Genomic DNA, 13,192 nt, shown 5'->3' with positions numbered 1-13,192 from the left:
GGGCGCAGTCCGTGCGTTCGCAGAATACAGATTAGCCAGTCTTGCGTTTAGAGCGGGCTAGTCATCCGATAGAGAACGCGCTCGTAACGCTGAGTCAGTAGCATGCATCGCAGTGATGATTTTGGATGTTGAGGTTGGGGGTGACAGTTGCTTGTGATGCATGTATAGTGTATTTCGACACGAATATATACTTGACATGTTCCATTTCGATTGCATTTCGACCTTGCCAACTTCTTGGGGTACAGGAGCTGAAAATTACAGATGCGAATCTTACGGGGCTATTGAACCCCAGCCCCAGCAAACCGGAGCTGACAAACCCCACATCGGTTCTGCGCGAAGCACGATCCTGGCGGAAGCCATCCTCTGACGCTTGTGGCAGCTTTGCGATTGGTTCCAAAGGGTCTAGAAGATAGCAGACCTTCGGGGGAAATGCATGCTGCAATGGGTAGCCCGCTGGGAAAGCGTTGCAAAACATGCGAAATCGGCGAGCGTAACCACTGGATATGGAAGTCTGCAAGGCGTGCAGCTAGCGGTCAGGAAGATACCGTTCATCGGAGGGTCGTAAGAGTCGGCGAAGAATTGACATTCGGGAGCCGAACAAATAGGGTCTTCGGGGCGATTAGCTCCGTACCCAACCAGCAATCGCGTGTAGCTGCTATGTTGGGAAGCGCGGTGGACATGAGCTATACATATAGTACTTGCTGCAAAGCTGAAACGCGTGTATTTGTTCTTTTCACACGTTGAAGACGCTAGCTGTAGCAATGGTGACAAGTGACGTCAGGGAATCTACCATGTCAAGAACGCGCCCGCGGACGCAACAGCTGTCTAAGTTCACCAGAGATCACCATGCAGACGCGGAACTATCTCCAAGGCGCTCTTCTTCCTTTGAATCACACCGGATGTTTCAGACTGCTACCTTGCGATAGAAATGGATGTCTTCGTAAGCTTCGTCTTTTCCATGGCTTGACCGCCCAACAGAACCCTTCGGCGAGAGACTGAGACGCGACATATCAACCATGAGCGAACATTTACTGGAAACACGCCCGAAAGCTGCAAAAACACTTGTTTTTGTAGACAGCGCTGCTCAATGTACACCCGCTTAGAATGGTCAACCATGCCCAAGTGGATACATGAGGTATAGAAGACGTCAAATGGATCTGTCACACGTTGCGTCCCAAGTGACACTGAGATGTATACCGCTGATGCGTCCTTTGTATGATGGATCTGGACTCGAAGCACTCTTGCGCTGGACCCAATCGGACATATCGATATAGAGGGGTCGGACAAGGCTGGAAGCGAGGCGGGGTAACGTGTTGTAAAGATCGAATACTAACATGTGTCACGCAGGCTCATGATCGAAGTAGTTTCTTTTGACCATAAGACGGTGAAGCATAGTAGTTGACATATCACTAGCTTCCGATCGAGCCTACCGACTGTCAGATGTAAATAATCTTGGCATAGCGCGAGGTTGGGTGTCGAGCGGATCTTAGCGATTCTGCCAACTCATAACGCATCCGCAAGTCTGTTCCATACATCAATCCGTCCATAAGCCGCACGAAACTAGCCAGTCCCAGTCACGGGCCTCCACAGGGCTCGTCATGTAACATGTCACTTGTCACCGCCTGTGCCTGACTACCCAAGCGCGAGCATCCGTCTTGGGCTTGTATTAAACCGACGATACTCCACATCGAAGCCTCACTCTGCCTGCATAGCGAGTCTTGAGGCAGCTTCCCAACCGTGTCTGTCCCACTCTGGACCGACGATGATTAGCACTGGCTCTCCAAGCCTTCACCCTCGAAATGGATGCATCTCCAAACTGTGCCATCTGCAATGCGCCGCCGTATCCTGAATGCTCCTGCGAATCGGAGCGGCTGCAAATCGCTGTCAAGCAGGCCGAACAGCGTGCCATGGACGAGAGGCTGGCCGAGATACGGTATGGGGAAGATGCGCTCTTTACGATAAATGCTGACTGTCTAGGGACTGGGTAATCAACCATGCTCGCCAGCACATCCTCAACGCATTCGAAAGATTGACCTCGATACGCAAGCAAGCGCATTCGTCATACCTAGCCTCCCTCCCAAACTACGAAGTCTACATGCGATACTCGGGCCATCCCCCGCTTCATCCAATGTATATATCGACGCTGCAAACACAGATTGCAGAAGCGCATGCAGAACTCAAGCGCGGTATTGATGCCGACTGGCGCGCATCCGTACTACGATACCCAGAAGTCCTCGACTATTTCTATAGCCTTGTCGACCTCAGACTACCGGACGATCGCTCTCGAGAAGTCGTTGAGCCGCCATTCGCCGCGGCAGGCTACGCGGATATAGGATATCGGGTCAAAGAGAAAAAGAAAAAGCGGCGGGACCGAGCGGAGAGAGAGGGATCAGTACCACAGCAGCCTCAGATGCATATGGCACTCAGAGTGATGCGTGGACAGATGCCTCCTGTACCAACCCCACCGATTCATCATAACGGGGCCTATCCTCGACCGCCAGAATCTTACGATTTCTGACTGGGCCAAGATTGTGTACCCGATGCCCTTATCATGAGATCTAATCACAACCGCCCACACGTACGAAGGACTATAAAGGAGGTCATCTCTCATGAGGTATACCCTAAAGGTGTACACAAACTTCCTCATTACGGCTTCAACACGAAAGCAACTGCGTGCCCCTTAGGGATATCTTACAGTTGAGCAAGACGAGCTCTTTCCTTTATCACCAGCCATCGAATGGCTTACGAAGCAACGACGCATTGTTGGATAGTATCCACAGACTATAGCATGTACTGGCGCTTCTTTTCTTGGTCTCGTTCTCCGGGTATGCGACTACTATAAGCGCATAAATGAAATTACGCATAGCGAGGTGTATTCGTCCAAAGGGATTTCATTTCACTGAGTAACATCACTATCTGTCCTCAGCAGCGAATTCAACTTCATAGATGACTTCAATACAATCAGAGATGAAGAGTTCCTCGTGCGCACGTCGCGTTGGGTGAAGAAGATCCCTAAGGCTCCACTGAGTCCGTGCACTTATGGCTTGGAAAGTCGAAGCTTGAGCTTGTAGAAAACGCAAGACACAACATCAGCAACTTTTATCACCCGAGCTTCACCCAGCGCCACGCGACTACGTCGAGGTCCTCCGCGACTTATATGATTCCAAACAATTAGACCATACCTAAACGCGATCGCGAAGCGCGTACTTGATACATTCGCCCATCATGAGCGGAAAGGCAGGCGCATATGGAACAAAAGGCGGCGGCGACACAGACTTCAGGAAAACATGGGACCGAGACGAGATGGCGCAAAGGGCGAAGGATAGGGAGGCAAAGGACCGCGAGGAAGGAAAAGAGCGATATGAAGCGAAACTGGCTGGCAAGACATACAGGCGGAGGGCGTCTACGCCCGACGATCTGAAGCAGACCGAGGCCAGGTCGGAGCGCATAGATTGGAGTAAGATGATTGGAAAGCAGACCCTCACATCGGCAGCGGCAGCCGTTGGTAAGAGGGGACGCGGTGCGGGCGCATACTGTCAAGCCTGTGACCTTACATTCAAGTATGTATTCACCGTCACAAGTCTCTAGACTACGCTAACACCTACCAGGGATAACATTCAGTACGTCGAACATTTGAATAGCAAGCAGCATTTGGTCGCGACGGGCCAGTCGGGCGAAGTACACCGCGCTACAGTCCAGGAAGTACGCGACCGCCTACGATATCTCAAGCGAAAACGAGACGAGGACAAGTTTATGGAGGTGACGGACTTGGATGCGAGATTGGCCATGTCTAAGGAGCAAATGGAAAAGGATGCCGAGGAGAAGAGGCGGCTGCGCAATGAGAAGCGCCGGGCGAAGAAGAAGACAGACGCAAATGCCATGGAGTGGAAGGTCGAAGGCGACGGCATTATCCGCTGAATGGTGGGTGACGTTGAGCAGGCCCATACTGCACAATATAGTCTCGGCGGGACAAAACAACCCTGGGCTATCGCACATTGGCCGACGGACGGACGAGCACATGACGGTCTTCTTCAGGCCTGCATCTGGCTGATATCTCTGGAGATGGAGTCTTTCGTCCTCCGAGGCTCGGATTCCGAGCCTACGAGAAGGAGCATGCACATCCCCCCATGGGAAGGGCGAACACCGCCACGCATTTTCTGCCTTTTACAGGCTTCCTATACAGTTCGTCATCGAGCTTCGGCGTTGTCAGATGCTAGAGTTCCTACACAAAGCATCTGATCTCACATGGAATGGGAATACGGGCGAAAAGCTCCGGGGATTAGGCGCGCAACTTCTAGGGAACGCGGACCACTTACCCCACATGTCGGCATCCCCCAGCATACTGGTGTAATGCATCCGCACGCTGATTTCTAAGCTCAACGCCGAGTTACGAGCCTCGACATAGCATCATAAATAAACGCGATTTGTCTCAGGTCGCATTATAATCCAGCCCAGCTAAGCTTTGTACCCAGCATCCGTCTCTGTCTAGTCGTATTCCTTATATTCTCAGCCGCATAACCTAGCGCTGACATCACCTTTCCCATTCTACATCGCCCATCATGGTTCAACTCAATGGAAACACGCCCAAGATCACCCTATACACCAACCATCGTTGCCCTTGGGCGCATCGTGCACACATTGTGCTGAAGGAGTTGGGCCTTCCTTACGAGGAAGTCATCATTGACTTGGGCAAGCCGCGAGAGCCATGGTATCTTGAAATTAACCCTGTACGTTTAGCCTCTTGTCCAACCGTCGAAACAGCATTAACGCTCTAAAAGCGCGGTCTTGTTCCTGCAATTAATTTCAACGGCGAGATCATCACAGAATCTGGCGTCGTTGCAACGTTCTTGGCCGATGCGTACCCCTCGCACGTCCTCCCCGCAGCAGGATCCCCAGATGCTGCCTTGACCAGGGCAAGAATCAACTTCTTCGTTGACACTTGGTTTAGCAAGGCGGGCAGCTACTTCTACAAGATTTTGATGTCAGGTACTGAAGATGAGAAAGCGAAGTTGAGCCAGGAATTTGTGGACGTTGTAGGCAAGGAGATTGAACCGCTCTTAAAAGACGCGAAGCCATTCTTTGGTGGAAGTCAGAAGGTCACGTTGGCTGAGGTACATTCTTGTGTCATCTTGACCACGAGCGAAGCTGACATACTGCAGGCACTGACAGCACCATTCATCATCCGAACATATGCCATGGCCAAGAACGAACTCCTCCCAAAGTCTATCACATCCGGCCTTGACGCATTGCCCAACTTCTCGAAATGGGCCGCTGAAGTCGTCAAGCAGGACAGTGTGACATACATCTGGGACGAGGAGGCAGTCATCGATGGTACACGAAAAAGGATTGAGAGCCAGAAGGCAGCTTCTAAGTGAGCTCTCACTGTATCACTACAATACGGCATGCGATGACCATAACAAGGTTGTAATTCGCTCACCAGGATACATCTATCTACCTATCTACACTTTTGAGTACAATATGTGCCAGGCCGCTTAGCACTGGGTGTGCAAAGTTGCTGATCTTATGCGATGGTTTTTCTTCCGAGTGGATATCATAAACGCTAACATGAAGTAATGCTAAACAGCGACACCGAAGCGCCTATAGTGCGCCTTTGTACACATGAAAGAAACAAGCCAGACCACATGCATGTTGCTTAACGAGTGTGCAGACGATGAGTTCTAGAAAATCAAAGTACTAGTCGGAAGTTCAGAGGTGGAATCCATGGGCCTGGAGCACGAAGCTTAGAGGACAAAAAGGGCTAGGAGACGTCATCGGCTGACGGGAAAGGAAAGGACCACTGGCGGTACTTGATCTAACGATCTTGTGAGGAAGGTGAGAATCAGCGCTTCCCTAAATTCTCGAACCACGACGCGTTCGTTTTGTCGGTGGCATCGTCGCTCCTGTTCCTGATAGTGACAACAACATCGCCGCCGCTTCAAGATCTCCGTGTGTATGGTTGTCATCGCCACCGGACATGTCCACTTCGGAGCCATGTGCGCTGTCGACAGTTGCCGTTGTTTCGAGGCGGATGAGGGCTTCGTCACCGCAGTCATCGTAAGAGGCGACGTTCGAATGCGTACGTTTTGTTCGATAGAATCCGCCCTGGTATTCGCAAGGAGCTGATGTTGGGGTGAGCAGACCTGGAGGCGCGTTCAAGCTGACGGGTGAGCCCGTGAGCGAAGAGACGGCTGTGCGCGGCGAGTATGGGGATTGGGACCGGTTGATCGGCGTGAACTGGGTACGAGGAGATACTTCGGGCGAACAAAGATACTTACCAGTCCGATCAGTGTCCGTCCCATATCCGCTCTCAATATCGGACGGTCGCACGCGCCGATGCCTTGCAACTTCCTCATTCATCGAGGAATGCCCACAGTGCGTCTTGTGTGTCTCGGGCAGCAATGAGGCATCGGGTTTGCACAATGTGTATGCAGGGCCAAGCTCTTTGAAACGAACTGTCTCCTGCGCGCAATACCGGACAGTGGCTGGATCGATGAGGAACTTCGAAAAGCATGCATCGCTCGGGTGCAGACATATGGAAGGGAAGTCGTTCCCGAATACAGGGGTGAGCGCCCATCGGATGTCGTAGCAGAAGGTCGCAGCTATAGCTCTCGCGGCGTGATAGGGCATCCAATAACCTAAAGTGGGTCAGTACTTCTCCGCTCATTGATCAGAGTATCATAACTAACCTTGACACACCAGAGCACCGCCGGTGATACTGTAGCTAATGTCTTTCATACCGGGGTTTTCTCTCAACGATTTCGCCGGTACCGTCTAGAGACGTTAGCCTTGTATGCATCCATAACGGAGACCGACTGTTTACCTTGGAGTACTTCAATGATTTGAAGAAGGGTGTCATACGAACGAGGCCGACATTGTAGTCCCAGACCACGACGTACTCCTTGTCTTCATTGGGTCTCTTGTACGTATACTGGAACACTATTCACAAGTCAGAACCGAGCCTTCATAACATCAGATAAGGCTCACTTTCGAACGCCTCGCGCCCAGTTCTTTCGTGGAAAGCCTTCTTGTCGCTATTGTATGGAATGTGCCGTACACCCTTCCTGAAGATCTCCCCAAGGGGGTAGATTTGAAATCGGCGATGCTGTTGTAAGAGCTCCTGGTCATCCCCGGCTTCGTGGGGCGGGAAGTTGACGCTGCCGACGGTCCTATTCCCTTCTGAGAAGATCGGAGCGTCTTTTGGAATCTTCTGTTGTCTAGGAACATCAACTGTTGTTACTGGATAGCAGGCTGGCGTGGGCGATTTAGAACTGCGGAAATCGTCCAGGCCACCGCAGAATGGGTTCAACAAGTGCGATATCTTCATGGTGTGGATGACACAAGAACTTTCTAGTATGCGGAACGAAGACTGTTGGTACAGGTACTTGTAAGGTACCAGTATTTGACAGGGACAGTGGACTTGAGGACGCAGAGACCAGGTTGACAAGCAAGGCTAAGCTGCTGTGGAACGAAAGAGCGATTTGGGGTAGAGGGGTGTTTGATGGCAGTGACGGGAAGAAGAGGCCGACGTCCAGTTCGTTTGCGGAATGCTCACGAGGACGCGATGATCACTCTATACTACTGACCACTGAGGAAGTGATCCGGATAACACGAAGCTCTAGCAACCGGCCTCCACGCGATTAGTACCCTACATCAGATGGAACTGGTAGCCTCCGCAACATACGTACCGTGTTGAGGTCGGTACTTGGTCGACAGCACGCTGGTAGAGTTGACGGTGAAGAGACGTGCGCTGCACGCTGGTAATGACTCAATACCGCAGTGGATTTTTCCAACAAACGTCGTCGTCCCGTGGCGAATAGCTGGGTCTCGTGTGGTGTCCAACGGATACCCTCGCTCGGCTATCGCAACAGTACAAGTCGGTCAATCACTTTGGGAGGCCAAGTCAGCAGAACTCAAGGAGAAACAATCGCATGAGTCGTGTCAGGCAGAATAGGATGCAGTTCTTACCAAAGGGTCGAAATTTGGGCCTGGCTATCCTTTTTGGAGAGCTTTCGGATAAGATCACCAGGGAGGGACGGAAGCGTAGGAGAAGGTACTTGTGCTGTACACAGTTCTTTTAACGGGTCAACTCTACCTTCACTTCGGCCCGCTAGCTGCTCACCTTTGGCGAAGTGCGTCGCCAAAGCTTGTCCAAGCGCCTTGCAGATGACGTCCGGTGTGTAAGTGGACGTGCTTTAGCCTCAGATGCACACTACATGGCTTGTCGGGGTACGCAGTGGCGGACCCACTAATAGGATCAAACGATCGTTACCGAAAGCAAGTGCTGGGGTATGGACAAGGAGATGGCGAAGGATGGATCGAGGGTATTGTGTCGTACGGCGTCAAACACTGCTCCCGCCCTGAACCTTGCATCTAGACTGGGATCTACATCTATTACCTTTGTTCAAACGGTATATGGGTCGATATCAACCGAAACAATTCCTGTGGGCCATGGGGAACGTGCGAGCTGGCAGCACTGCCGCGACTCACCAATCACTGGTGCTCTAAGTGAGAGCTGCGGCATCTCACCTTTCCCAGCAACGTCTATACATGACCTACAACGGATACGGTGGACTGAAAACGAATAGTGTCCATGTTTTCGATATCGGCGTCCACTGCTAGGCTATTCGACGATTGCACCACCACATTGCAGATCCCTTTTCCATTACACATGAGTGGCATCACCAAACTCAAATTAGCTGTGTTTGGTCCTTCACAGGATTCCAGATCTACTGCGTCCTCCTTGTCAGTATGGCATGAAAGAACGAATCGTTGTAATGTTTATCTGCAGCTTTCCGCAGGAGTACAAGTGCACGGTCTCTGTCCTCTCGTTGCAAACGTGGCCCAATTTCTCACGGGTCTCGGAACATCTGCACGATTGCGATTTTCTCAAAGAACTCTATTGGTTTACACCATTGACGTGTGCTTTCAGCCTTGTTCCCGCTGGCGATACTCGAGATGTTCAACCTTGGCCCTGCTCGCTTGCCCCTGCAATCGCGACCAAACTTTCATTCAAAGTTGATATTCTGAAAAGCATTCTCGGATTGATCACAATAATCTCTCGGCAGTGAGACATGACGTACTCTAATGCAAGCCCCTTCACCTATCCGCCAGGCAAAGATATCGAGAGCGAACCCCGACCTAACATGCGCGTTGCTGGACATCATTGACCAAAACTGCTTGCCCTATCGGTCCCAGTATGCGTTGCAAGGTTTGCAGATCTTCCCACGAAGAGAGGCGGTGTTTATGTCTCAGCGCAGACCGCTCAAAGACAGAAAAGGCCAAGCTGCAGCTTTTCATGTGGCCATCCGTGGCCATCGCTTGATCAAGAGCTCTTTCAGGACTATTCTGTACTTTTGACGCTCTTCCACTGGTGAAATGATGCCGTCAAGCGAGGCTGCCTGGATACTCACTGCCTGACCCGCTGTCACTGCGCGCAGCCGGCGGTGGGAGATTCGAACAACTCATACTGCCTTCCGGTCAAAGCAGAGCGCCATCGTGAGATCATGAGCAGACTCTCGACGCCACAGCTTCAATTGGCTCAGGGTTCACTGCGTTCTGGGACTTCGGGTCACTCGTACGGCGACCAGGTAGGGGAGGAGATGCGCACTCGCTGTCGATCATCGTGCATATGCGCAGAGTCTTTCCGCTTCCGCTGGTCGCACAGAAGCCGTCACAGTGGGATGACAGACGGCTCAACCGTCCGGGATTAGCCAGCAAGGTATCGCTGTACTGTGAGCTCAGGATCGAGTTGAGTGGCAAAGATCAGCTACTGAGGCTCCATGGCTGTCTTGTTGTTTCAGCGGGCACTCAATTCTGGGTTCAAGACATCTATCCACAAGAGCCCAGGTAAAACGATACCGTGCTCGAGCGGCCTCTGAGTGTGATCATTGTGCATGACACAGGCAATGAGATACCTTGACCTTTGCAGATACCAGAGTGGGCGCAAGCCGCAATCTCGTCGCCGGGCCGACATTCAAGAGTGCTTACTTTGAGACAATACCGTAAAGGAGTTGTTAGTTACCTCGCTATCTTTTTTGCCGTACGCGTGGCCTGGCGGATCAAGTATCCGAAATTCGATCAATGTCTGACAAGCATAACTGCCAGAGATGTCCTACGGACAAGCTCTTCACTGGCTTTTCAAGCAATAGAGGCACGAGAAAGATCACAAATATCAGCAATAAGACAGTTCGAGACTACAAGCGCAAGTGGACCGTATCCAATTGCGTGGCCATTCAGCACGACATGTAGTGTCGTAACACATCTATCTCTTCAGTGAAGACGTCGGCAGTAGTACCTCTTTGGGATTAAGCAAAAAAGACAGTGCGACCAAACGGCAGCGAGCTGTGCACCGAGCGAGTGTTAACTTATGTTTAAAGCACTGCATACGTCCTCAGCGTCTAGATTCAATCGTTTCTACATCGCTTTCTTACACAATGAGTGGTACTCTAATGACAAATTGTCATCATGCCGCTCTCGCAGCATGAATTTTGATCCTGCTTCTTACAGGCACTAGCTACCTAAGCGTTCTCTATCCAGCCAAAGTCATCTCACGATTGTGCCACACCATTCCAGCACGCGCAAAAGGCCTGCTCATGGCATTTCAGAGCAATTGCATTCGTCCGGTCCGGACACCGCTCAGCCCTTTTTGATATGGCGAATGGTGCAACCAAGTTGTCAAAATCTCCCTCCCTCGTGCCCGACGGGTGACGCGTAAAGACGTGTCTCACGCAACCTTACGACGCGGAAGCACTGAGTGCAATCGACTTTCTGCCCCACCAAACGGTTTCCGTACTACCAAGCCCTGAAATCGCCTCTTGTTGCGCTTTCAACAAGGTGATCTGGAGGCCACGCTCAGTAGTGCCTTCGTACTAGGACCAGAAGTATGCAGAGGTGACCTCCGCATTGTTTCCATTAAAAGGCACCTCGTCCGGCTGAAATGTCAGGAACAACCACTGTTAAGCGTCACAAGTGACGACGATCAGGCACACAACGTCTCGCGAAAGGTTTTCGGAGCAACTCACTGTCGAAGATAAATGCTCTGTGCTCCAGAAGAGGTTCTGACTGACAGCTGCGGTGATACAATCAAGCTTTGTGGCGCTTCTCACATGGTAGGACGGCATAAGACGACACTCGAGCAGCAGATGCACGTTCAATAAAAGTAGCAAAAGTATGTGTGGATCACCATACCGATTTACTTGCTTTTTCGCTCCACGTCAGTGCAATGGTTCAACAGGGCGCAGTTCATTGACCGCGGTGCAACAAGAGCAGCATTGCCCCACCCCTCACGACGTGCGACTGCCGAGATAGGTATCCGCTCTCGATACCAGTGCCTATCTGCATCGTGCTATTTTAGATAATCTTTTTAGATTATCTGACGATCTAGAAGCCGTGGGAAAGCTAGCATAGCGCCCGAGCGATAGTCGCTTCACCAACCTGGAAACCCATACGGATCGCACGAAGCAACAAACCGCTCCTGGCTGACGAAAATTGAGACTGTTCTACTATTGGGCTCCTTTTCGCCGAGCCATCCAGAAGTAGGGACTTTAGATGGTGCAAGGAACTTGCATACATCGTTGCCTCGCAATTGAACAGGACAACCCCAGTACTTGCTCCGGGTCAGATGCGCAAATGGGGACGAGTACCACGGCGGCTAGTTCTGTTTCTGGGTACCACGACACAAAGATTTGACATGTTCCTGACAGCCCTGACAGGTGTTACAGGTGTTACAGTGCGAGCCTTTGAACATGAGAATGGTTGGACAACGTTACGGACGTTGAACGAATTAGGATAAGTATGCCTCACTCTTTGGGCTCCCATTGCCCTTCCGCCTAGTTTTCTTCTCCGCTACATCTCCGTATGTATTCATATGTCTTTACATCTGGGTGTGCGTCACATGTTCCTTTCGCAATTCCTTACTATTTGTCATTGTTGTCTACCAGGTAGTGGACGCCAGCCAGCACATCATGTCACACCACATTCACAGTAATGGAGATAGGCACCATTTCTATCAGGCGGCGTCCTCCATTTATAAGATTCCACGCAAAAGACGCCATCAAAGCTACGAGCTTTGGTCCCTTCATGCACGTATCCCTCCTCTGCTCCGGTACCCGGCTGGTAACCCTACTCTATCTCTGCCTCCCCTCACACCATCCTATCGGTGGTCTTGGAAGCATGCACTACCCCATCTCCGCTCTCCAACGTGGCCGCCACCATGCAACGAGCCGGGAAACCCAAGATACGTCCCGCAGGGGCCGACGGATGCCGTCTATAAACTACTCGCCAGGTTTATTGGACGTTTATAGGTATGCTCTCGTTTGAACTTAGCAATTGTGAGAGCGGTGTCTGACCAGTCGGCGCTGCTTACGGGAAATACAACATGACTCCGCTCCAAGATGCTCTCTGCGACTCCATCCCAATGATGCCATGTCTGTGGCAACCGACTGCTTGGTAAACATGGTCAATGGGTGTTCATGACCGTACGTCACATCTGACTGAAAGCTATGCAGACAGCCTAATCTGTCTCTTGCCTTCCGCTGTCACTTCCTCTTTTGATGGTGTTTGACGGCGAGGACCACGGGTATGGCACCAACTACGCCAATTTGTCGTACACGGCGCTTACAAAAGCATTCCGTCTGGCTGTAGAAGAAAACAATGCCATGGAAAGGTTAAAGAATTGCTTTTCATCATCGGAAACCGTACCCTAGGCTGTGAAATAGAGAAAAGGAGATGGAAGAATATTATGGACAAATACATAGATTGAACCTTGCCTAACGGTAGCAACTATGATACTGCTTCACCACTGCGCGCACACAACTATGATAGATACACTCTACTCCATCTGCATGCTGCCTACACCGTTGAACGGCTTTGCAGCCGCCCCGTTCACATTACGATATCAGCGTTGAAGAGAGACAACATCCACAAGCATATTATCAATTAAAGATCAGGTCATCAGATACACTAAAGCGATTGATATGTGAACGTGATCAGAGTGTCCATTTCATAGAGCTACTCCAAAAAAAAAAATTAATCCAAGAAAGTAAGCCGATAAAACATCAAAACGCCAGCAATCATAGCCAGCCACTCTTTGGGGCCGATGCTCCGCTCATCCTGAAGATGTTTGCCAATCCCATAACGCCTTTACAAACAATGACCTAACCAATACCTCCAAGCACGCCTATTCTTCATGCTC

The 13,192-nt window shown here is 51.0% G+C and overlaps 4 protein-coding genes across 4 annotated transcripts; 3 read left to right on the top strand and 1 right to left on the bottom strand.

Moving 5' to 3' along the window:
* Nucleotides 1–1,799: 1,799 nt before the first annotated feature.
* On the top strand, nt 1,800–2,518 carry AA0111_g1367 (hypothetical protein; the record flags this gene model as incomplete). The annotated part of the gene is made up of 2 exons (XM_028647018.1): nt 1,800–1,933; nt 1,978–2,518. 2 exons carry the CDS (start codon nt 1,800–1,802, stop codon nt 2,516–2,518), a joined length of 675 nt encoding a protein of 224 aa, XP_028511334.1.
* Nucleotides 2,519–3,225: 707 nt separating this feature from the next.
* On the top strand, nt 3,226–3,918 carry AA0111_g1366 (hypothetical protein; the record flags this gene model as incomplete). The annotated part of the gene is made up of 2 exons (XM_028647017.1): nt 3,226–3,560; nt 3,609–3,918. The coding sequence occupies 2 exons, from the start codon at nt 3,226–3,228 to the stop codon at nt 3,916–3,918; spliced, it is 645 nt and encodes a 214-aa protein (XP_028511333.1).
* A 641-nt stretch (nt 3,919–4,559) lies between these two features.
* Nucleotides 4,560–5,375, top strand: AA0111_g1365 (hypothetical protein; the record flags this gene model as incomplete). Its single annotated transcript, XM_028647016.1, has 3 exons — nt 4,560–4,727; nt 4,779–5,111; nt 5,160–5,375. 3 exons carry the CDS (start codon nt 4,560–4,562, stop codon nt 5,373–5,375), a joined length of 717 nt encoding a protein of 238 aa, XP_028511332.1.
* Nucleotides 5,376–5,850: 475 nt separating this feature from the next.
* AA0111_g1364 (hypothetical protein) lies at nt 5,851–7,324 on the bottom strand (the record flags this gene model as incomplete). The annotated part of the gene is made up of 4 exons (XM_028647015.1): nt 5,851–6,635; nt 6,687–6,771; nt 6,821–6,936; nt 6,985–7,324. 4 exons carry the CDS (start codon nt 7,322–7,324, stop codon nt 5,851–5,853), a joined length of 1,326 nt encoding a protein of 441 aa, XP_028511331.1.
* Nucleotides 7,325–13,192: the final 5,868 nt, after the last annotated feature.

Source organism: Alternaria arborescens (genome assembly GCF_004154835.1).
Source record: "Alternaria arborescens strain FERA 675 chromosome Unknown contig_2, whole genome shotgun sequence".
NCBI lineage: Eukaryota > Fungi > Ascomycota > Dothideomycetes > Pleosporales > Pleosporaceae > Alternaria > Alternaria arborescens.
Note: the sequence above shows the minus strand (reverse complement) of the source record. Positions and strands in the feature narration are given on the sequence as shown.